Source organism: Diceros bicornis, chromosome 4, assembly GCF_020826845.1.
Source record: "Diceros bicornis minor isolate mBicDic1 chromosome 4, mDicBic1.mat.cur, whole genome shotgun sequence".
Lineage (NCBI taxonomy): Eukaryota > Metazoa > Chordata > Mammalia > Perissodactyla > Rhinocerotidae > Diceros > Diceros bicornis.
This window is the reverse complement of record NC_080743.1, coordinates 32272815-32297855: the sequence shown is the minus strand read 5'-3', so window position 1 is coordinate 32297855 and position 25041 is coordinate 32272815. Positions and strand designations below refer to the sequence as shown.

Genomic DNA, 25041 nt, shown 5'->3' with positions numbered 1-25041 from the left:
TACTAATTTAAAAGGACATCAAGTTTAAAAAAAGGGACTCATATCTTAAAATCCATTCCAAAAAATATGGCATGAATGCACAAAGCAATGATAAAGGAGGGGAAAGTCAATGTTGCACAGTGGAATGCTATTTTTGGTTAAATATAATTTTTTACCTTTCCCTTAATCCATCTGTGAAGAAAATATTAATGAATAATGAAAAGTTAAAAGTAAAAAATTTACAGATACAAGAGGAGTTTATATAATGTGGAACTGGAGCTATATCAATAGTTATCTCCTTTATAATTCAAAATATTGTGTTGCCTCTCTCATTTTTTTAAAATGAAACTCAACATCCACTTGTCTATTTTATTAGTCTTTTCAAAGGACCCAACTTTTAGCTTTGTTTTTTTCTCTCCACTGTCACTATACTATTGATTTCTAAGTCTTGTCTTTATTATCTCCTTTCCTTGGGTTATACTGTTATTCTTCAAGTTAAAACTTTCTGTCAAAACACCACTTTCACTGTACCACACATATCTAAATTTGTATAGTACCTTCATTATCATTTAGTTTTAAATATTTTTAAGTTCTCATTAAAATAGCTTCTCTGATCCATGAGATATTAGAACTTATTTTTAAATTTCCAGGTATACGGAAATTTCAAATGTATCTTTTTATTATTAACTCTAACTTAATTGTGCACTAGTCAGAGAATTTGGTCTACTCTTTGAAACTTACTGAAGTTTGCTTTATAGTTTAGTATGTGACCAGTTTCTATAAATGCTCCATATGTACTTAAAAAGGAATGTGTTGGATGCATAACGTTAGATGCATAATTCTATACACGTGTAATTCTGTTAAGATAATTGTATTGTATCATTTGTATCTTTCTTGATTTTTTTTTGGTCTGCTTGACATAATTCAGAAACGTTGGTTGAAATCCCCCACTATGATGGTGGATTTGCTGAATTCTCCCTGTAGTTCTATCCATTTAGGATGTATATCTTTTCAAGCTATTTCACGAGGCATATACATATACAGAGCTGCTGTAACTTCCTTATGAACTAAATCTGTTAATCAACAACTTTTATCTTAAATTAATATGGGTATATGTTTTCCTTTGCTTTCTATTTACTCAATATATCTTTTTTATATCCTTTTACTTTCAACCCTTCCACATCCTTGCACTTCATATGTCTCTTGTAAATAGCAAATAGGTAGCATTCTAAAAATCAAATCTGACAATCTTTTAATTGATGAATTTACTCCTTTACATTTGTTTTTATCATTAATGCATCTGGACTTCATTCTATCATAATTTAACTTATATTTTCCCCTATTTTTCACCATTTCACTTGCTATTTTCCTCTCCTTGGTTTTGGGAAGAAAGGTCTCTTGAAATTTCTCTTTTGTGAGACCAGGAAAGCCTCAAAGTATGACTTACAGTTCTTTATTATTCATGATAGTGAAAGTGAAAGCCAATATATACTTAAAAATTGCTCAAATATCATAACACCAGAGTTACATGATTTCCACTCACAGCACACTTTGATAGACATAATTTAGTAGGTAAAGGTCTGTTATGAAGAACTAAGTAAATATACTTTTGAGATGCAAATATATATTACATAAAAACAGGCGCATTTTTATAAGTACTTCTTAAAAATATTAATTGGAGAAGCTAGATAATTATTTTAACATGAAGGAACTACTCTTTGGCATTTTGCTAGAATTTAATTGACATTTTAAGGACCAGTATACTATTTTTAAAGATAATTTACAAATTACATTATTCCTAAGCGAAAATACTATATCAATTAAATAGGCTATGGTAAAAAGTTTACTAAAGAAACATCTTACTGTTTACAAACCTTTAAACTCTGGTCTGAAATGATTTAACATGGCCTCTCTTAGAGAACTGCAACAATTCCATTCACATTCAAACATTACTGTCTCTCTTAATTTTCCTTGCTGTTTATTTCTCCCATACTACTTCCTAAGCATAAAAACATCTGCTTATATTATAAAACAATGAGTATTTCCAAACAGAATTCCATGAAAATCAAAATGAATGAGAACAGAGACCAGCCCAGAAACAAAGCATCTTAAATTTATTTTAAGTCTCATTTTCTTCAATAGTACACCCTAGTTTTGTGTGAGATTTGAGCAAGAGTGTATGTGAAAGGCACTGATGGTGTAAATACATATTTTTATGGTCATATACTTCAAGAAAGCAAAATGTACCCCAGCAGCGATGAGAAATAATAAATTATTTGCCACTACACATAGTCCAAAAATTATAAATCATGACATTAGTAAGTCAAAGCTTTAGTGAAAAGATCTTATAAAAAAATTAGGTGTAAAAGACTTACAAATGTTAAGTACTGTTATGCACTGAACTGAATTCTCCCAAAACTCAGATGGTAAATCTCTAACCCCTCAACGTGACTATTTAGAGACAGGGCCTTTAAGGAAGTACTTAAGGTTAAATGAGGTCATCAGGGTGAGGCCCTAATCCAAAAAGACTGGTGTCCTTATAAGAAGACAAAGAAATACCAGAAGCTCAGAGGAAAGGCCATGTGAGGACACAGGGAGAAGGTAGCTGCCTATAAACCAGGAAGAAAGTCCTCACCAGAAACAAATCTATTCGGACTTTGATCTGGGATTACTAGTCTCCAGAACTATGAGAAAATAAATTTCTGTTGTTTAAGCCACTCAGTCTGTGGTATTTTGTTATGGCAGCCCAAGCAGACAAATACAAGTATAGTACAAATTAAAATATCACCTATTTAAAATAGGCCTTACATAAACCAAAACCAAAAAATACCTAGAAGAACTTGGTTAAATTCTACCTCAGGTACTTCTCAATCATAATGATCCCTTATTTATATAAGGGAAATGCCACACTCAGCTCATGAAGTGATGAGTGAAAAAAAAAAAGAAATATTTGAGAATGTTTTGTTAACTATGAAGCACTGTAAAATGAAGCACTGTAAAATGCTACTTACAATGTATATAAAAACAATGGCAATGACTATCCCCACCAGAGGACAGAAGTGCACACAAGCAGAGAAAGAAAAGATTTATGCATAGATTTACTAAGCATTAAGCATGACATGATCAGCACTTTATATACCTTTCATTAAAGATAAGATATCTCCATTTTAAAAAACAGACAACCAGATGTATAAAGCTTTAGACACTGTCTAAGGCTACCATGATAGCTCATTAAGAAACCCTGAAATTTAAACTTACTTCTAATTCCAAAGGCCAAAAGGTCAAGCGTATCATGTTGTTAATCTGTGAGTCTCACTGGATATAATAGCAAAAATACACTAGTCCTTACATCAAAAACGGCAAATTTCAAAATTAACATTGTGAATACTAGTCTGAGGCACCATAATCCCTGAATCCCAATGAACAGAACCATAAACTAAGAACCTACTGATATTTACAGTCAATCACATTATGAGTTTGCAATTGTAGTCTAGATTTATGTGATCTGACTTTGTGTATGAAATCAGATGAGATGTTAATTAAAATCATCAATTACTTATCTAAATAATAATTTAAGTGTACCTTGACTGAAGTACATTTTAAGATTCCAAATGGAATTAACAATGGTGTATCTGGTGTTAAGTTTTTCATTTCGTAAGAACATGGTATCTCTAAAATACATTTTCCATTTGACTCCTTCCATTACTAAGTTTAACCAACTGCTTATAAATGATTTAGAAGAATTAAAATAACATGGCATTAATCAGGATTCCGTGGACTATATACACAGTTAACTTCTATTACAGGGAGCAACCAGGAATGAAAAACACCAAGGATGTTTAACGTAAATGCCATAATTCTTATGTGAAATTGTTATTGCAACTTTCGGGCCAAAATCTTTCTCCATTAGACTGCACCTGAGAAATGGTCAAAGGATAGCAAAAAAATATAAATATGTTCATCACGTACAACTATTCACATTAAAACATGAAAATTAACATGACATTTTGAGCCCTATTAAAAAAATTAATGGTTTCTTACTATTCACAGATTTACATTATATATTAGAAATCAGATTTGAAGATGTATAGATAACACAGTTTAATCTTACCAAGTTGTGATTGGTTTCCGTCAGCCATCTGTATTAGAGCACTGTCTTTCTTATTGTACAAAATCTTCACACGCTGCACATCTCCATAAACACCTTTTTTGGAGCCACAGAGAGGTAATCCAAAAATGGAATTAATTTTATGTGCAAGTCAGCTAAAGATTATTTTTCTGACATATTAATGAAACATTCAGACATCAACATGATCACTCATTCAAACTCATCATTCTCACAAATGAATAAAGAAGATCAAGATTTTGAACAGTGAATTTTGAAAAGAATAATTTTTGATAAACCCTCAAAGCTATGTGAATGATATTAAATTAAAGACCATGCAAAATAAATCAGCATGCATTAAAACAAATTTTGTGTCTATGGAGAGTTTTAAATAGCAAAGAAAAATAGCAAAAGATTTACTATTCAACTTTAAGCCAAAGTGCTAGCTACAAATAAGAATTAAGGTGAAACAAAAATCAAATCAATAATAAAAGTATAGTGCTAACAATAACATACCGAAGAGGGTAAACAGACTTTGGGGCGTAACCATCTTTAGAAGGAGAGAAGAGCAAGCAGCGTAAGACAAGAAGAGAGAAGAGTCGAGGAAGAGCGGAGATGAACAGATCATCCATAACGAAGGGTGGTTCCCGCAGAATGGTGAGGTGGTCATGGATCATGGTTCAAGGCGGTTAATTGGGGCAAGTTGGTCCGAGGAACATTTGTTCAAGCACAGAAGCATGAACATAGGGAATGGAGACAGGGAATGAAGACAAGGACAAGGAAAATAAAGGATAAGACAGGGAAGGGAATGGGCATTTGGGAAAAGACAAGGAAAGGGAAGGTGAACACACAGGGAAAAGGATGAAATGGGGAAGGGAAACAGCAATGCAGAAGAAAAAAATAAGGAATTGGGGAACAAAAAAAAAAATAAAATATAGGTCAGTACATAGGAAATGCAGGAATTTGGTCAGAAAATGGTTGGTTTATGTACTGTACAAGAAAAACTGAGTAAAATGTAGTCATCCAAGACAAATATGGGTAAAGTACATCTATATCAAAGAGTAAATTACAGCATTTCATTTCAACATAGGGAAGGAAAGCATGCATAGGAATTTTTAAACTTTGAACTTTAACTGCATAAGCATGGCTGGTTATGAAATGCAGGCAAAATTCTTAAAAGAAAAACAAAGGCACTCTGATTCAAACATTTTAGCATGCAGAACTATGAATGACAACACTATTAAATGATAAAATAAGCTTAATGTTCATATTAACAGAGGCCAATTAAAAATGAAACAAATTAGACATTGTAAACTGATACATTTAGCTTCCCACATTTCATACCAGCTTTCATAGCAATCAAAATAAAATATACCAGACATAAAATGTACAACTAAAGAAAATAACTCAGCAATAAATTTTATTTAACAAGAAGGGGGGGATAAAGTTGAAAAATATTTTTAGAAGACAATGACTAATAACTGCAAAGAAAAAATTACTAAGAAAGACTGGAAGAGTGCCTCGTCAAGATCTTTGGAAGAACCTTCAAAGAAAAATGTATTAGAGTAGTTCACACAAAATAAGATTTAAAAAAATGCAATGACACATAAGCATGAAATGAACAAGCAAATAATTAGAAAAAGCAACGAGCAAAATTGTTTTACAGTTAAATCTGCAAATTAGATCATATTTGCCTTTGAGAGTAACAAAAAGATAAAAAGCCAAACTATGGTACTTCACCATATTTTTCTTAGGAAAAATAGGTAGTTAGGTTAAAAATATATATATATATATATATAAAGAGATATGACTATCTAAAGAAATAAAATATTACTTAAACAAGTACATAGATTTTATTCAGAAGTAGAAACATACAGAAAATACTTTGACTAATGAATGTACATAAAAAGAAAGGCAAGTGCAAAATGAAATAAACATGAAAAACTTTCACGAATGAAATGGAGTTAAAGAAGAAACATTAGAAAATTATTTTACTAACCTCTTCATTTAAATTGCTAACCAACAGGACTGTATTGCCACCAGCTGAGACTCCAGGCATACCCACTCGGCCAGCAGCAGCCGCAGCAGCTGCTGCAGCAGCATTTGGAATAGCCAAAGGACTCAGAGCTCCTGGAACAGCTGCAACAGGAAGCCCTAATTTTAAAATAAAGCATATTTTACGAAACACACACAAGTCGTTTACAAAAACCAATTTAAGCACGATGGGTGCATGGCTTAGGGCTGCCCATTCCAACTGGTTCCTGAAAGTTAATTTTTATAACATTTAGAAAAAAGACTTGGTGATATGTAGTAGTTAGAGAAAAGTAACTGGTTTCAATGAAATCATTAACTACTAGAACTAAGGTACATACCTGTATTATGTTAAAAAATTAAATATACAACATTCCATTTCCTATGGAAAAGCAAACAAAGCACAAAGAATATAATATTTCCAAGTCAGAGACCTGAAAAATTCACTTATGTGGTTTATACTGAGAAGCCAAATCTGAAAAACATCATCTTCAACAGAACATTAACTCACTTTTTTATACAAGCGCTAGCTTCACAAACTCATTTGAAATCAGACAAATAATTACAGCTTATGAAACAAATACAGTAAGCCCTTCAGTTCGAGACAAATCACTCTGAACATCATTATTTAATTCATTCAAATGACCTAAAGAAAATCTTACCAAAATTGGTCTGTCTGAATTCCACACTCAAGTAGTTATAACGAACACAAATTTCTCAAACACGATACTTCCCCAGCAGAAAGAATGAGAAAACGTCACTGTATCACATACTTTCTCTTTCACTATTTTCCTGTCCTTTGCCTACCAATTTTAACATTTCCCTCTTATCTCTAGTCTACTTTCCAGTCCTGCGGTTGTTCTATCATCTTTAAGATACTTCAGCCATTTATTCTACAAAGAATTCTCTTTTGTCTCAGCATTTTTTATCCACTTTTCAATTAACCAATCAGAATCCTTTCATTCCTTAAATTCTCACATACCAACTTATTTCTCAATAAATATTAGTTTACTAAAGAAATGAATTACATGTTCTTTTTCTCCTTCCCACAATAAAGGAAACAAATATCCAATCTAAATGAAGTTAATTCATGACATACCTGGGTAGAACTGACCCTTAGCACTGTCGTCCCATAAGTTCACGTTTATTTCTTCTTTTTTTCTTTCCAGCCTTCTTGTGTATGTCATAAGGATGTGCTGTTACCTTTGTTTCAGATACCCTATTCTTTTAGCCAAGTTTTTACTCTTTTTACTTTATCGGAACTATAAATGGCTTTTATTGGCAGCCTGAAGGGTTCTTTAAGAGTCCTGATTCTTAACCTCTTCAGTTTTTGACTTACAATCTCCCTCCAATCTCCTTTTATCCCTTCTCTCTGAGCATGCATCAGTGGAATGATGTTTCTCATTACAATCTTGCTCTAAACAAGTTTATTTTACAGATTTTTGCCAACACCATTTTTGGAGATCCCCCTTTTTTTTTATTTCTCCATTTTTCTTTCTTAAAATTTACTTTCTGTTTTGGAAAACTTGCAACATATATAAAAATAGACAGACTTGAATAATGAAGCCCCATGTACTCATCAGACTGGTTATTAAACAACTAACGGCCAATCTTGTTTCATCTACTCGCCCATTTTATTTTTAAAGTAAATCCCATAAATAAGGATCTAATTTTAAAACAGAAACTTCTCATGTTTAGTATTTACTAAATGCATAGTAGTCTTCAGTGTTTTGGATCTATCAGCGTGGATCTTTTTACCCGACTATTCTATAGCATTACTGACTTCTCCATGTTAAATACCATAGCTCTCATTACGTTGTATAGGTTGTTTCATTTAACATTCAGTGGATATCTTAACCTGCTGCCAATGTCAAGTATAAAGATACATTCCTAATTCCTAGGCATGCACTCACAGTAATTTTGTTCTTCATACTCTTAGAAAGTGACTCCTTCTCTTTTCTTTAAACATTGTTCTTCAGTTTTCTCAAATAGCTTTGGCTGAATGCATATAGCATTCAACTAAAGTTGACAACAACACAATTATTTAAGTGGCAGAAACTCCAGATGTAGGCATTATATTGTCAAATCATTCACTTGTTTCTTTCTGCCTTTAATTGGCTACCTCTTAGTAGAAAAAGTAACGTAAAATTCTGTTAAGTTCCTTGGTCTTAATGGAATCCAGTTGATGGCCCAAAACAAACAAACAAACACACACCAACTGCAAATTCCTGGCATGCAGAAGAAAAAAGTTTAGCATCAATCCTCAAATTCCCTTTTAACAATAAAAAAAGACTTAAAAAAGCCATCAAAGAAATGTGACCAGCTCTTTTCCACAACAAAAAATTAAATCAGTTTAATTTCTGGTTTTATTTTCAATTCTAACAGGCAACAAGTGGTTCTCAGGGCCCACTAAACTAGAAAAATTTAACTGAACTAATTATAATTAGTTACCAAAATTAAAATCATCTCGAGAGTCTCCTAATCCCTAGCATTTTCTCCGTGTATCTCTTGACTTTTAACCACCATCTCTTGTTTATTAAAAACCCTGTTATCTCCTACTTATCTACTAGAATTGTATTAAACTTTGTATCCCACGTTGTAAGTTCTCAAACTTTCCGGTCTCAGGATCCCTTTACACTCTTAAAAATTACTGAGGACCAAAAAGTTACCTGGGTTCTATCAATTGATATCAGAAATTAAAACCAAGAACTTTAAAGCACAGGAACACATGATCACACATCCTGTTAGTTTTCAGAGTGATGAAGAAAACTCCAACATATTTTATTGAGAAAATGAGTCAAAAGGCAAATAACATTTTAGTATTATCATGAAAATAGTTTTGATGTTGTGGACCCCCAGAAAGGGTCTCAGGGGCTCCCAAAGATCTCTAGACAACATTTTGTGAACCACTGCATGTATATTTGGTATGATGCTTTATACACATAGGGTGCTCAAAAAATACTAAGGAATTAAAAAGATGCATCTATTTTACTTCAAAGGAAAAAAATGCTGTAATATATAAAAAAGAATGCGAGACATGTACTTAGATTACACATTACTGTCACTTCCAAAATTTATGGTTTTAAAGTCACTTATTACTCCTCTTTCCATGCTGACATTTCAAGAAAAATTACTAATTCATGAACATATAAAATATCAATCTCTCTAAATTCGATATATCAATCTCAACACAACAGTCTAAGGTTAACACTTCATTTCTGCAGAAAAAGTTTCTTCTAAAAATACATCTCTACCATGCCAATGTACAACTAAACAATCTAATGAAAAGTTTACCAAAATATTCAAAGGTGATGGAAAATTTGTTCCAAGAAACTTTAGATATTCAAGACGTAATTGTTTTAAAAATACATTTCTTCTTGAAATCTGGGTTTTATAACGGAGATAACTTGGTGGCACCACATTATTTAAAACATCAAGACTCATCATGGAAAAATGATCACTGAAAATTAAAAGAATAATTAAAATTAATTTTAAACGGTAGCTGAGAATTGAAAGTCTAGGTTAAACCCCTTTTTTTAGTGTGATAGACCCAAGAGACCTTAAAAAAATGCCAGAGAATGCCATATTTTAATAAACAACACTGCGTTTCAGAAAAAATAAGACTGCTAATTTTCTAGTGAGAAAAATTTAGGTTCAAACTAGACGCAATTTACCTCCTTCTAGTAAGCAAGTAATGGAAGACTTAGCAAAAAGTAGAATGTAAGCCATGACGTCCCCACTGTTGTTACTACTGTTTAAATGCTATTTCCCAGTCTCCCAACTTTTCCATTTATTATCACCATTCTGAGCCACTATGCTAGTAAGTCAGGTGATCTAGTCTTCTGCCAAATGATCTTTCTTCATTTTAGGCAGCCTGGAGTATGGTGCAAGAGTGCTTTAAGAGATGAAGGCAGTCACTGTCCTTAATGTCACTAATATGTACTTCCTCCCCTAGGGCTGATAATTTAGAAAAACTGCTTAAGCCATCTTTATGTAGTTCTAAATCACTAGAATAGTCTGAGTTTTTACCGGACTTTTAAAGCCTCTAAGGACGGATTCTACAATTTCCCTCAGTATACTCTTAGAAATGAGGTAAAAATTTTTTCAGGTTTAATGTTGTCTGCTACTATAAAAATATAAAAACCTACAAAAGATTTCATGATGCACCATTTATACCATAATGATAAATCCTGAAAAAGAAAATTCTGTATTGTATTTTTCATATTAATGTTAACTCCTAGCTATAAGAGAAGACAAATTCACCATCTTACTTTTGTAAAAATTATATAAAACAAGTTACATACATTGGCTCTGATGGATTATTTTTAGCTGTAGAAATAATTTTAATTTTAATGATTTAAATCTTTAGTTAAGGAAGCAGATATTTGAGAAAAAACACTAGGCATATTGATAATAGAGGATCAAGATGCCTATTCTACTTCCAGGATAGTTATAAGGACAAAATAATGTCAAAGAGCATCATAAACTGCCATATACTAAAGAAAAGGAAGACGTCGCAGGGATCCTTTCCATGTGATATGATCTTCATCAGCAGGGCCACCCAGACATTTTCAGTGATTCAGTAATTTTATAAATTTCTGTTTTGACATATTATTACTAACCCTTCCTCCACCAAAACTGATGGACACACAACCTTGTATCTGATAAAGATTCAAAGTCCAGTGGGACGAAGTAATGGGATATCTATCCCCTCTTCCTTTGAAGTCATATTTTGCTGACGTGCATAGGCATCTCTAACCTTGCCCACTTCGACTGAACAATTAAACTGTTTTTAACTTATTTTAAATCATTTACAAATTTTATCTTTGATTTTTAATAAACTTTTATTTTAGAACAGTTTTAGATTTACAGAAAAATAGAAAGTTCTGCAGAGTTCCTATATAACCCAGGCATTCCATTTCCCCATTATTAACATCTTACATTAGTATGGTACAGTTGTTGCAATTTATCAGCCAATATTGATACATTATTATTAACTAAGTCCATACTTTATTCAGATTTCCTTAGTTTGCATCTAATGTCCTTTTTTTGCTCCAGGACCCCATATTACATTTAGTCATGTCTCTTTAGGCTCCTCTTGACCATGACAGTTTTATCCATCATTTTTAAGGATGCAGAATTCGCTTTATCCCTTCATTTCTCATTCTAAAACTTCTATCCAAAGCTTCTATCCAAAGGTAATTACATGATTTCTTTTGATCTTCTTTTCCCTTGTTGAAGACATCTAGTAGTTATTAGTCTCACATACTACTGAACAGAGGATTGGTGGTGGGACTTAGAGGCCCCTTCTAATTCATAAATTATAGGGTCCTGGGTGCGGAGGGCAGTTTCTACATTTTACTTCGTGATGTGAAAATAAAAATTTTACTTTTAACAAGAATGACAACTGCTAACCTTTCCTTAAACAATCCATTCCTCCTCTTCCACCAGCCTTCCCTTCAATTCCTATTTTGCCCTCTGGAATCCATTCTCTTTTTTATCATTAACAATTGCATTTTTATTCAATATGTTCCTTAGAGAAACTTTTTAATTAAAAGCTTGCTTTGTCCTAATGAAACTTCTCTTATAATCCTCTCAAAAAGTCATTTTTATCTCCCTAAACCCTTCCCCAAAGGGAAGAAATAAGATGCATTATTCATCACCCTACCCCACCTCATGTTACTTTCAGAACTCTGTTCTACCACCACCAATTACAACGGCATTTAATGTCAATGCCATGTAATCATTTCTCATCAAAATAGCCATCAGGTCACTGGGACATTCTCTCGAGTTATATAAAGACTTTGGCACTTGGCTTTATTTCTCTCTCTCTCAGCCTGTCATTATCCTGTGATCTGTCCAATACACTTAAAAACTTCTACGTTGATGATTTTTACTACATCAATCCTTTTTAGCAACTTTTCTTGTTACATCTTTGATTTTTCTTTTCTCTCTTTTTTTGGCCATTCATTTCTCACATTTAAATCCCCTTCCTGACTTCATTCTTCCATCTTCTTGATCCTCCCACTCCCATACTGGGTAACCACTGAACCCACTTCAGGCCTTCATGGTGACCAGTTCCTTTCCTATTCTCCCTTGGCTTGACTTTACAATGTTGACTAAGCATTCTGGCTCGCTTGCGACTAATCTTTTAATGCTCTACAATGCCAGATTTGGATAAATTCAACTGTATATTTTGGCTATGCTTTCATCTTGGTTTGTAAAGTATGAGTGTGAAAACACACACACACAGACCTCAAAACTGATTCCACAAACGTTTTGTTATTCAACATCAGCTGATTTCCTAGTCTATTTTCAAGAATTCCCTAAAAATCCACTAGACTTAAATCCTGTATCCTACTCTCACAATCTCATTGTGGTCAGCAAGTATAAGATTGAGATCAGAATTCCCTTGAATTTTTTAACCAACTTCAAAAGTGCTCCTTTCTTTCATCGCTTCCCCTTTCTCTCTTTCTTCAAAAAATAGAGTTGTAAGAAGAAAGAATATGGACTATAAAAGCTGATAACTTCAGTTCTGGCCCCAGCTCTGCCCCTAAATTTCTACATGAGCTTAATAAAAATCCTTTCTAGTTCTCACAATGGTCCTAAAAAGTATCTCTACATTTTCTAAAACCCAACATTTCTACTATTCTCTTGATCAAATCCACTACTATCAACTCTAGGACTTAAGTTAGCCTTAAAAACAAATACTACCTAATATGAAATGAACATTCATTATATTCCAGGCACTGCAAATTTCTTACACGTTAACACATTTAATCCTCACAATAGCCTTGGAACACAGGGATTAATGTCACTATATCCATTACAAATTTGGAATTTAGACAGTGAAGCTGAGCTAGATTTTGATATCAGGACGCCTAGATTTGGAGCCAATACTCTTAACAATTATGCATACTTCCTCACTGCAAACATTTCCCCTTGGGCCCTGCTTTACTCCTCAATTACCATCCTATTTTTCCTTTTTTTCTATAGCACACTTCTTCAGAGTAGTGAATACTTTACCATATTTACATCCTTAATCCATTAAAATTTGATTTATACCCACTCTCATGAATAACCTTACGGTAACTATTAAACTGAACAGGCACTTCTAATTTCAATCCTATTTATTTCATCCCACAATTTCTTGCTTCTTTATTTTTCCCACAATATAAATGTGCACTGCTTAAAGTTTTAATTTCAAACCTTTAACCCTCCTGCTCTTTTATAACTGGGGAATCTTAAACCAAAGTTTTAAATATCACATCTCTAGCCTTTAAATCCACAATCCCACAGAACTTTTGCCCAAGTCCTAGACTGAATTTCCCACTATATAGTGGACTCATCTACAAGGTTAATTCTTAAGTAACATATCAATCAGATGCTAAGTCCTCTTATGTTTAATTTTACCCTTGTTTGTTTCTTTTCATGTTCCTAGTTAATATTCACAATTATATCTTACTTAGACTAATATAGTTCCAGTATACTCCTTGAGATAGCATCTAAGATCTTATCCCAAACCAGCTCTTTCTGGCATCACTGCCTTTCATATTTTCCTAATGACCCTATTCCTCATTCATAACTGAATGCTTGTCACTCCCTAAACGTGACATATATTTTATCACATTTGCTCATGCTGCGTTTTTTTAATCCTCTTTATTCTTATCCAAATCCAATGGCCTTTGGCCCATAAAACCCTCCCAATTTCTCCTTTGGATGATGAATTACTCATTTCATTATGTTCTGATACCACACTAACACTATATTTCAATTTGCCTCAAATCAAAGCTACTCAGACATTTGCTGCCTCCACCAGATTATAAGAACAGAAATCTTGTAATGCTTCTGAATCCCTTTATAGTAGCTAGCACAGTGCTAAAATGACTGTTGAATAATACAATGAATGAATAAACCAGGATGCCATTGAGGGGAGGCAGAATCCTTCTAGAGATGCGAAATGCTCATGGCAATTACTTAAGAAGGGTATCAGAAAAATCTAGAAAGTGGGGCAAATAGAAAGGTAGATTCGGAGACAGAGGATATCACTTTTAAATTAAAATCAAGATCAACATGAAAACAAGAAAATACAGAAACTAAAAAGGAATAGATATGAAGTTAGGAAGAACTCAGAAAAAAAAGGTCAAGAAAAAAATCTGAATAAAATTTCCTATATGAATCTATTGCTTTCTTGGTGTATCTTTAGAGGAGCTAGTGAAAATCTTCCATGTAATTTTTACCTCCTTTAGATACAGGCACATTTTATATTATGGTCACAAACATATATAGTTTTTCTTCTACTAACTGCAGAAGCAGCGATAATATACTCAGGAAGGCTTTTCTTTGTTTTAACCATACCATATATATATAACTGTCAACTCTTAAAAACACAAAATTTTTTCAAAATAAAATCTACAGCCTAATCTAATCTAAACCTGTCTTCTGTATCTGGAGGCAGTAGTAGATTACCACTGAATTCAGGCTATTTAGCCTTAAAAAATACCAACACTAGGATGAATACGAGAGAGGTTTTCAACTATCTGACAGATTATCACGGAAAAGGAAAAAGTAAATATGGGATTAATAAAAGGAAGAAATTTCTTAAAACTACAGCTGAGAATAATATAATGGGTGACTCTAACACATCAGTTTAAGTAAAGACTACGTCATCATCCACTAAGAATTTTATATAAAAAAATTTTGCCCTGGATAGTTAAAAGGCGGCCTATGAGTAACATTTTAGTGCCATCGTAATAAGCTTATTCCATTTAAAAATGCTGCTAAGTAAATATGAACTGACGTAATAACATATTTCTTCTGTTTATATCACATCTGTGGCCCATTATACCACCAAAGTACGCAATTACCACCAGACACATTTCCTTTCCTAGGAAGATAAAAATAATTCCAGACTTAAAACACATTTGTTTAAATATTATTCAAAATGGACACAAAGAGTTAAATAAACTTCCTACAGGTTACTGTTTCAAGTTAATTTGAGATTCAGAAGTAAAATTTTATCCACTGACAGAAATTTTAACATGAACAATTGCATCTCGGCTCTTACAACTTCTTTTCTAAGAGACATTTTAAAGACAAAAAAATTAATATTTTTAAAGGTCAGCCAAGCAAAACAGAGGTAGTTCAATAATTCAAAGAGCTCAACATCATTTTCCAACAACGCACACATGGAGAAGTAGGCATGCTCACCTATAGCTTCTTACTTCTTAGATGTTAGAACAGAAATGAAATGAGAAAACCAGTTACAGGACGATGAATTAGTACAGGTAATTACGTGTGACTTCTGACCAAAAATTTCTGATTTGTTTATGTTGAACATGATAAAATATTGCCTTTTTAATTATACGATTTTTAAAAAAATTTGGGTGTTATGGCATTCAGGGATACACTTTAAAAATCTACGTAGTTTAATATTTCTGGGGACTATTTCTAGGATGTTTGTGTATAATTATTTTGGTTTTTCTTGGAGCATAGTTTTCAAATGTGTCTGCAGTAGATGGGTTATTTGGTTTGATTTTTATGGCCATAATTTCCTTTGCTATAAGCAGTCTTACAATAGAATATTATAAGATTAGGGTTTTGCTAAAATTAAGATATGGTGTGTAAGTTGTAATGTATATTTTGTGAAAAGATAAAAATATAAATTCAGTTTACTATATTTTGGTTTGCATGTTATATATATCCCTACTTTGGATCCAATTTTAAATGGATATATGAACAATACTCCCTTTGGTTTTATAATCATATGATAGCCAGGTTAAACACTGAATAAACTTTGCCACAAAAAATAATCTGTCATGTCAACAGAAAACATCTTATTATATAAAACAAGAAGGAAATTAAAATAACAGGACTTACATATTTACTACAGGTATGACATTAATCTATATTAACTCCATAGGTGAAAAGGCAGGCTAAAGGGCCCAGCTAATCTATAGTACATTTTATTTTACTGTTTTTATTAGTTAAGAATATGGACTTTGGAGCCAGGCTGCCTGTCTCAGCCACTCTCTAATCATGGGAATCTGAGCAAACTGCTAATCTCTTTGTATCCCAGTTTCTAAATCTGTAAAATGGGGGCAATAAAGGTAACTTCACTTAGGGATGATGTGAGGGTTAACTCACAAATAAAAGGCTAAGAACAACGCCTGGCACATTATATATATTCGATAAATGGTTAGCTATTATTTGTATCCATATGCATCAAACTTTTGGTTTCCGGAACTGGTTCCTTAGAATTCCATTCTAAGCTGTAGTAGTTCAAATGTTTTTGCCATAAAATATATGAAATGAAGAACTCTCAGCAACAGAGGTGGCATCTAAGTAACTACTTTTAAATTAATAATTTTCTAAACAGTTATTCCTACGAGAGGAACTAACCCAAAGGGATCTATGCAGGCATTTTGATGTGGAGCCAAATTTTTATAGGGAGAGCAAATGGTGGTAGGAAAAACAGCTAATCCCTTCTATCAATACCAATCATCCAAAAAGATTCCACTCCTTAGAAACTGGTATGTGTATATCTTTAAGACTCTTTTTTATCAACATTTCTTTTTAGAAAAGTCTACTTAATGGTCTACAGCACAATAATTAACTGAAAGTAGCCTTACAAACTCATGAAAATCCCAAGTGATAATTTTGTTCTTCCTAAGCTCCGAGGCTATTGAATGGTTCAGTAGAAAAAAAAAAAATTTTCCAAATAGCATTCATCTTTGGAGGATTCTAAAACCTTGAACAGCCTAAATTTATTAAATAATATCTAAAAGACAATGAATAAATATATCTTTTCTAAAAAACCAAGCCCCCCCCCACACACACACAAGGAAACACAGGCATCACTTATTGTAAGAAAATGGAGTACTACTCTACTAGCTCGATGCTACAATCTAAAATACTAATTAATTTTCAATTAGTCTGCCTTTGTTGTTTTTCCCCCGCTCATCACTCTACTGTAATTGCATATATAAGATAGCAATGTTTCACAAACTGATCATTTTTACTGCATATCTTATAGAATCCTATTCAAAAATAAACAGGCACAGACTGCACATACACATGGGTAAAGAAAAAGAACACCTGAGGGATGTTAATCCTTTAATTGAGTAAATAACTCACTCATCTCTGGAGGTTTTTTTTTTCTCGCAATTAGCTATAACAAGCGATTGATAGTCTACTGGTATTTACTGAGAAAATATTAATCCTTCCTTGTTCTTTAACTTATGGGGATAAATATTTTTTTGAGAAAAGCATATCTAAATTTTAATTAGCTCTATTTACTCCTTTATCCAGCCTCCTTTCTGTTTTGGGCCATTGGGCAAGACCAAAAAAAAAAAAAATTACATAAATCAAACTGATCACCTTTAGGCTAAGGGTACTATCTCACACCACTCTGGGGCTATCAGAACCTGGAAGTAACCACGAGTTTCTAAAGTTTAAAGCAGAAGTTGGGAAGAAAGGGTAGGCTTTACCCTTTCATAAACCGGCTTAAATAATTAAAAACAAAAGCTAGGAATCAACTTTTTCCACTAAAAATCAGCAAATAAATTAGCAAGAATCTAACCAACTGTCCTGCAAAAACTATATTACAAGGTTAACAGCCCTAGCTGAAGAAGGAAAATTCTACTTTATAAAGATTTTCAACTAATTAATATAGAAGGAACGTGTGAACTGGGGGGAACAAAAGCAACATTTGCAACCCCCAAATGAAATAAATTAAGGCATTTAGCGGATTAGTATCCACTAATGGTATCCACATTAGTGACTACTAAAACCATGACTAGAAAAAGATAATGGAAGGATCAGCATGTCACCACCTGAAATCACAATCAATCTTAAAGCACCACTAAAATCACTAAAAATGGGATAACCAGATGTTCTATGTTTTCACCGAGATACAATACGAAGCACAAGGAACACCTATCAAGTATTCTTACTTTAAAAATATAAAAAAAATAAATAACAGAAGATAAATTTAATCAAGCTTTGGAGCTAACTTCTAGTTTACATAAAAAATGCAGTGGATGGTGGTACAAGTTAAGATGACACTACAAGGAAACAGCCAGATCAATCCAGACTGTGGAACTTTCTTAAAGGATAACTAGGTTTCTTCAATAAGTCAAATGTATCTGAGGGTGAGGGTGCAGGGAGGACTGTTACAGATTAAGAGAGACAGGAGAAATAACAACCAAATCACATGTGTGGCCCTTGAGAGGTTCCTATTTTGAACAAATAAACCCTTAAAAAACATTTCTTGAGGCAACTGGGGAAATTTGAAGATGGACTACATATTCAATGACATTAAAAAATCATCATCAAATCTGACAGATGTGATAATCACATTATGGTTTGGTAAGAAAATGTCATTATTTTAGAGATATTACGATGATGTTTGAGTTGACATGACATGATGTCAAGAACTTGCTTCAAAATACAATAGGAAAAATGAACAGATAAAACAAGTGTGGGAACTATTGAACTGAGAAGATGGGTATGTGGATTCATTATATATAATGACGGAAATCTTTGATGAGAAAAGGTTTTTCAAAATTACCATGTGAATAACCCATTCAAAAGTAACAAAGAAAAACAAAAGCTTTCAGAAATCTTTTAAAAATAAGTTTTAAAATTAAGCTTAAATAAGTTTTTAAAAATGTTTAAAAAATAAGTTTACTTGTTAATTTTAAGCACCACAAACACATATAAAAGAAAAACAAACTAAACTCAATTTAACAGCTAAATAATATTCTGTGAGAAGAACTGTACCAAGATAGGTTTATACGTATCTTTATTCATGCCGTAGCATGAACGTAGCATGAATAAAGAAAGTATTAAAATACTGCTCAATAGCTATAAAGAATGTTTTTATGTGAACACTAATAACTTCCGCTAAAAGATAAAATTTAGCATCTAAAAAATTACAAACTTTTCTCTACACCAGTAATTCTCAATTCCCACTACCTAGTAGAACCATCTTGGGATCTTAAAAAAATCCCAATGTGTAGGACCCACTCCTCCAGGTTCTCAGTCTAGGAAAGGGCCTGGTGATTTCGGTGTGCAACAAAGTTTGAGAAAACATGCTCAATAAGGACTACATATTTACTTTTATGAATAAATGCCTGTTATATCTGTTCTCAATTACCAAATATTTTAATACCAACAGATTTCCTATAAAAAGTTTCCTTTGCTTTTCTGCTAAGATCATATGAGAATGGCTGACTGCTACTTTATTCAACTCAAAATACACAGAAAGCTCATTTAAAATAAGTATTCTTTGTATATATTATCTGCCCTAATTTTTTAAATGTAGACAACATGATCATGAAAAATTAATTACTTCTAGCAATTTTTCTAAAAGTGATCCACCCCTTAATAAATTAACTACACTTTTTAAACATGATAAAATGATCATTATAACAATGTCTCAATTTATAATCTCAAGGATTTTTGATGACCTTGTTCTTTGAAGTAGAATATGTGAATAACTAATAGTCTGCCACATTTGTGGTTATGTATTTAGATGTCCGATTTCTAACTAATTACAAAGCACTCAGTCTCCCTTCCTGAATAAATTACATTTTCTGAGAAACTGTGATCCCTAGCACTAAAAGAAATAAGCAGAGAAGCTTAAAAAATTACTGCGTAAAATAAATCAAAATTTATAATATTAATCCCAAAGTATTTAAATTCAGTCAACTGCTTAGGTATAATATAAAAATTACCAAGGTAAAGTGAATCCCCATAAATACTTAGCAGAAAACAATTATCACCTTGTACTTGTGTTCTTATAGAATCTTTGAAATAAATGGATATCCATCAATTACTTCATTTTGAACAAGTATTGTTTGAGGAAGACTCAGCAGGAAATGGATTCAATCAATACTAGTTGGTTGTACTTTGAAGTCACCTGACTTATTAAATATCATTGAAGGCAAATAAACATAGAAAAGATTTAGTCACCATTCCAGACAGCACGACCTCACTAAAGCAATATTGGATTCACTATAAAGAGTGTTTGTAAAAAGAGGTTCCTCATAAAGATCACAATATCCATTAAATGTGTGAAAAAAAAAAGTTACTTTAATGTTCTGTAAATAAATACCTTTGGATTGAGATGAATTATTTAAAAATACTTCTTCCATACACTGGCCAGTCTTAAATATGTGAATAAAGCTGAAAGCTCAGCTTATACCAAATATGAATATCCTTAATATGCATTTTACAAGTATTGTACACCCCGACAGAAAGAATCCAGACAAGAAATTCAGAGACCTGTAAATATCTAATAAGCATTTAAAAATTACAAACTAGCTCATAAAATAATAAAAATTAAAATAATAATCTGACACATATTCCTATCTAATTAATATCCTAGCAAATCAAAAATATAAAATTCAAGGCTGGTACGGGAATAAGTAGTAATAGCTAGCCAGCCTCATACACCATTCATGTTAGTTGAAACCAAAATCACTTTTCTAAAAAGAAATTTGCAGTAAGAATCAGAAACCTTTAACATTTTGTTTGACCAAATAATTCTAGTTCTAGGAATCTAGTCTAAGGAAATAATTTGACAGACAAAAAAGTTACATACAGGGTGTTTGTCACAATGCCATTTACATTAATAAAAAGTATGGAAGGAGACTAAATGCCCAACAAAGGTACTTTCGAAAGTATATACCCACTAACATGCTATAGAGTGATTAAAATGATCATTTTCCAAAAAAATTCTTAATAAATTGACAATTCCAATAAAACACAAAACTGGAAAATACAGTGTGATTTTAATTTGCAAAAAAATATGTATTTACATAGGAAAAAGACATATATCAAGATATAATAGTGGTTAACTCTTGTAAAGTATCAAAACTACTACAGAGTCCATTATTTGACTTTTATAACCTGTAACTCCCCTAATTTCAAAAACTATTTGAGGATACTTAAAAAACCCAGTTATAACAAGATGCAAAACCATTAAAACAAGTAAATAAAGTCATTTAGTAAAGAAAGGTGAATTTACATATTTTCACCACAAAATGCTTTCCTTTTTCTTATCAGGCAGAGTGCAGAAACAAAAATATATTATATTAAAATATTAATACAGAGCTGGAAGAAGACACTACAGAGCTGGAAGAAGACACTACACAAATTTATTAAGAACTGAGCAACTTTACTCATATGCTGTCAATGCAAAATGTAGACCACCTGAAAAATGAATAATAAAAGCATAGAGTAAGATAGAAGTTAGTTATACCAGGGCTTCATAACCTTTCATGAGAAAGACTTTTCATTTATCATTAGTTTTTAAAAAATTTCAGCAAGGCCATGAGATTACAAGCAAAATGGTGATGAATTCCCTAGGAGAAAAGTCCAGGTGACTTCTAACCAGGACTCCATTCAGAACCCAAACACAAGCACATCTAACTATACCCAAATGGGCAAACACACAAAGCTCCTTAGGGTCCAAGGGAGTGATTATTATTATGGTCCTATGTTTGATGCTACCTGGAGTTTCTTGGTATTTTACTCTTACATTGTTTCTTTAATGAGTTGCATGTGAATTTTTAAACTCAGAAACTACATGGAAAATCTTGATGTTATCTTCTACTTTACTTAGCTATTTTAGGGATTAAATAATGTATCTGTCAAGTGCCTAGCAGAACACCTAGGACCTAGAAGCTAATCAATAAAGGCTGATTCTTTTCTCTCCTATAAAATAATGAATTTTTTTATCAGTAAAGAATTTAAGAATCTATAACAATTATAAGCAAAGGTTATATACTCATTATTGTCTCACTTTTGACTTTTACCTTTAAAAATGGTACACTATTAAATAGTCAACCAACGTACAAGCCGAGTTGAGGGAATAAAGGCTTAAACTAGACCCACACAGTGATAGAGATTCTGCCAGGAAAGAATGGTATCAACCTAAAGCATCTACTATAGTTGTGATAAACAGCTATGGCTTGTGCTAGATGTATTAGAAAATTAGAACAAAGGGTCAGTTTTGCCTAAAGTCACCAGAATTAATTTCAAGTATCAATTGCTTCTCTTGTTGTGCATTAGTGTGTCTGAGTTCGTAGATGTTTATCACTTATAACATATTTACAAATGGATAGCACAATTGTTACATATCCACAGTAAACAAATATCTACTTCCAAGAATTACTTCATTATAATGTTTTTTCTTTTTTTATTGATGGACATAAACTAAACTGGAAGAGTTACTTTGTGACTCATCAAACTTGGGTTCCATATGGACAGAAACTCTGATTTAAAGATAATCTTACAAATGTCAGAAATCTAGAATTCCCAAACACATCAAATAAAAGGAACCTATAAAATTTCATCTTAAGCTATAAATCACTTTACTCATTTTACTTATGAAATAGCATTTTCCCTTATTTTTTCTTCATCTTGACTCTACGAGATCTTAGTTGCAAATTTCTGCATTGTTTTTTTAAGTGGGTCAAATCCATTGTAGAATTAAGTGAAATGTAAATGATTAAGACAAAAGGCAAATAAAATAAATTTTATAGAAAATTCTTTCTAGTTTAAATTGTTTTTTAAAAGAGAGGCTATGATACGCTTCAAAAAAACCCATGTGCCTACTCCCATCACGTGTTTTATCTGTTAACTTTTCTCTGTTTCTAGGCAGTGTTAAATTAAAACAATCAGATTAACCCTAAAGAATAGGCACAAGGGCCCTGACTTAGACCTAGACAGTGTGACATCAAGTTTAAAGTGTAAATTTTTTATTGAGAATTCAACAGTATTTCTTCATTAGAGCTTTTCTTCTTCTATTTCGGAAGAGGGGGAGAGAAGGTGAGGGTACTGAAAGGAATATAACAGATATAATTTTAATTACACATATGAAGAACACTTTAGGTTTTTCTCCCAATAGCATTCACATGCCTTCTCACCTGAGAAAAATAAAACCTTATACAATTTCTTAAATTCCAGAATGGGGGATTCATTATACTTACTGGAGTTTAACAGGCACTTTCCCATTTGGAAAAATGGGAGAAAAGTGGTATAGACAATAGAAATCATACCTAAGAGGGATGTCTCCTTGGCAAATGCTGCAGCAATAGCTGGGTCCAATGCAGGTTGTCCATCCCCAGATGGAAGGTCAGGTCGAGTATAATCCCTACTTTTATCATTGTTGTATTTTACATTCAAATTCACAAGTTTAGAAAAATCAATCCTTAGAGTACAGCAAGCATTATAAATATTCTGACCATCTAGGGCCTGTAAAAGTGAATGAAGTACATCAGAAATCTTAAGGAAAGAAAATTATGACTTTTGACAAAAGGTATGACTTTGACAATAAAACTCAACAATGAAAACCTGAACATACAAGCCACCAGGAAAGGAATTAAATTTCACACATCATTCTTTGCTAACCCAGCTGTACATGTGTTAGTCTCCACAAATATTATCCTTTTTAAATAGAAAGTGCTACTTAAAAATATAACCAGTTAAACACATGTGCTAATACTTTCAATTCAAAAAATTTGCAATTTAATTTAAAAAAACTAATAAGGATTACAAATATAGTCAGTTCTGCCAAAGCAGTACCATAACAGTCTGCATGATACTTTAAATTTAATTTTATCATACACGTATTTTTTGATGGATGGCAGTACTTATAAGAATTGGTATAGTTTTATTAGGTAACTTCTGTCTGAGGCCACATTGTATGACGCGCTGCAAGCCAAATAAATATCACTATGACGCATAATAGCAATTCCCATGAAATGGGGAAAAAATTATTATCTTCCTTAACCTGAAGTTCAACATGAATCAGAATAACTTGCTGAATTAGCAAAGCCAACATCATCCCACAATAGAAGAGTGCCAGCTCTAGAGATGAAAGCCTACACTCAATTAGGTCATGTTGAACAAGTTACTTAACTTCTCTGAATTTCAGAATCTATCTTAATCTGGAAAACAGAGATGATAATGACTGCCACGATCCTCACAGGGTTATTATGAGGATTAAACAAAAGATCACACATGTAACAGTTCATCATGAATTATAAAGGACTATGCTGCTGTTATGATTATTACATTTTTTTTCTGATCCTATATAATCATCATTTCTACTCCCAACTGGATATAAGCCTGGAACAAACTAGAGAACAGGGGAATATACTGTTAATTTTTCATTAGAATAAACATTTACTGTATACAATAGTTCAGAAATGAACATATTTAGATCTATAAATCACTGTATAAATGAAACAATAGTTCTTGTGATAATATACAAATAGATCAAGCCTTATGTACATAGACCAAGACCCATTAGGTGTGTAAATCTAAAACTTATTAATAGTAGACCAATATTTTTTTCAGGAGATTTTTAAGAGACTGGACTACAATATATACCAACCTCAGGACAAATTCAAGAGATTGTTGTATTTTTTTCCTCCAACCCTCACTAATAAATCTCCAATGTTAATCTGTTTTTTCCTGAGTTGTTATTGTCTTATAAAGCAAAATGCTAGGGGAAAAAAATTCCACTTATCTGAAAGTAATTGTCAAAGATCATAACTAGTATATGGGAAGAGTTTGGTCAGCTCTGTCACTCAAGCAACTTTTATATAGCAGTACTTTCCAGAACTTTCAAAACAAAAAAACAACAGAGTATTGGGCTCCCAATCCCAAGAATTATGATTTGTTAGTTCAGGATGGCCTAAGACTCTCATTTTTTATAAGCAATCTATATAACAAGAACATAGGCGGGCTCTGGACCACACTTTGAAGAACACTATAAATTCTGTTCCCCAAAACCTGAAGGTACACTTTGCCTGCTAGATTTAATTCCCAGTGCTTGATACTTTTTTAAATCTCTCATGCATTTGAACAACTATCACTAGAAGTGGAGAGGTAGGCCTGAGATCCTCTTC

At 32.5% G+C, this 25041-nt stretch overlaps 1 protein-coding gene across 5 annotated transcripts in view; it reads right to left on the bottom strand.

Moving 5' to 3' along the window:
• The window catches only part of PTBP2 (polypyrimidine tract binding protein 2), a 71273-nt gene that overhangs the window by 4629 nt on the left and 41603 nt on the right, over positions 1-25041 (bottom strand). For 3 of the 5 annotated variants that reach the window (XM_058538597.1, XM_058538599.1, XM_058538602.1), the window contains exons 8-11: positions 23185-23380; positions 6084-6238; positions 4601-4634; positions 4091-4183 (exon numbers count right to left, since the gene is read on the bottom strand). In XM_058538597.1, coding sequence (XP_058394580.1) covers positions 4091-4183; positions 4601-4634; positions 6084-6238; positions 23185-23380 — 478 coding nt within the window. The remainder of the gene's footprint in view (positions 1-4090; positions 4184-4600; positions 4635-6083; positions 6239-23184; positions 23381-25041) is intronic. The other 2 variants (XM_058538600.1, XM_058538601.1) reach the window with 1 other exon arrangement.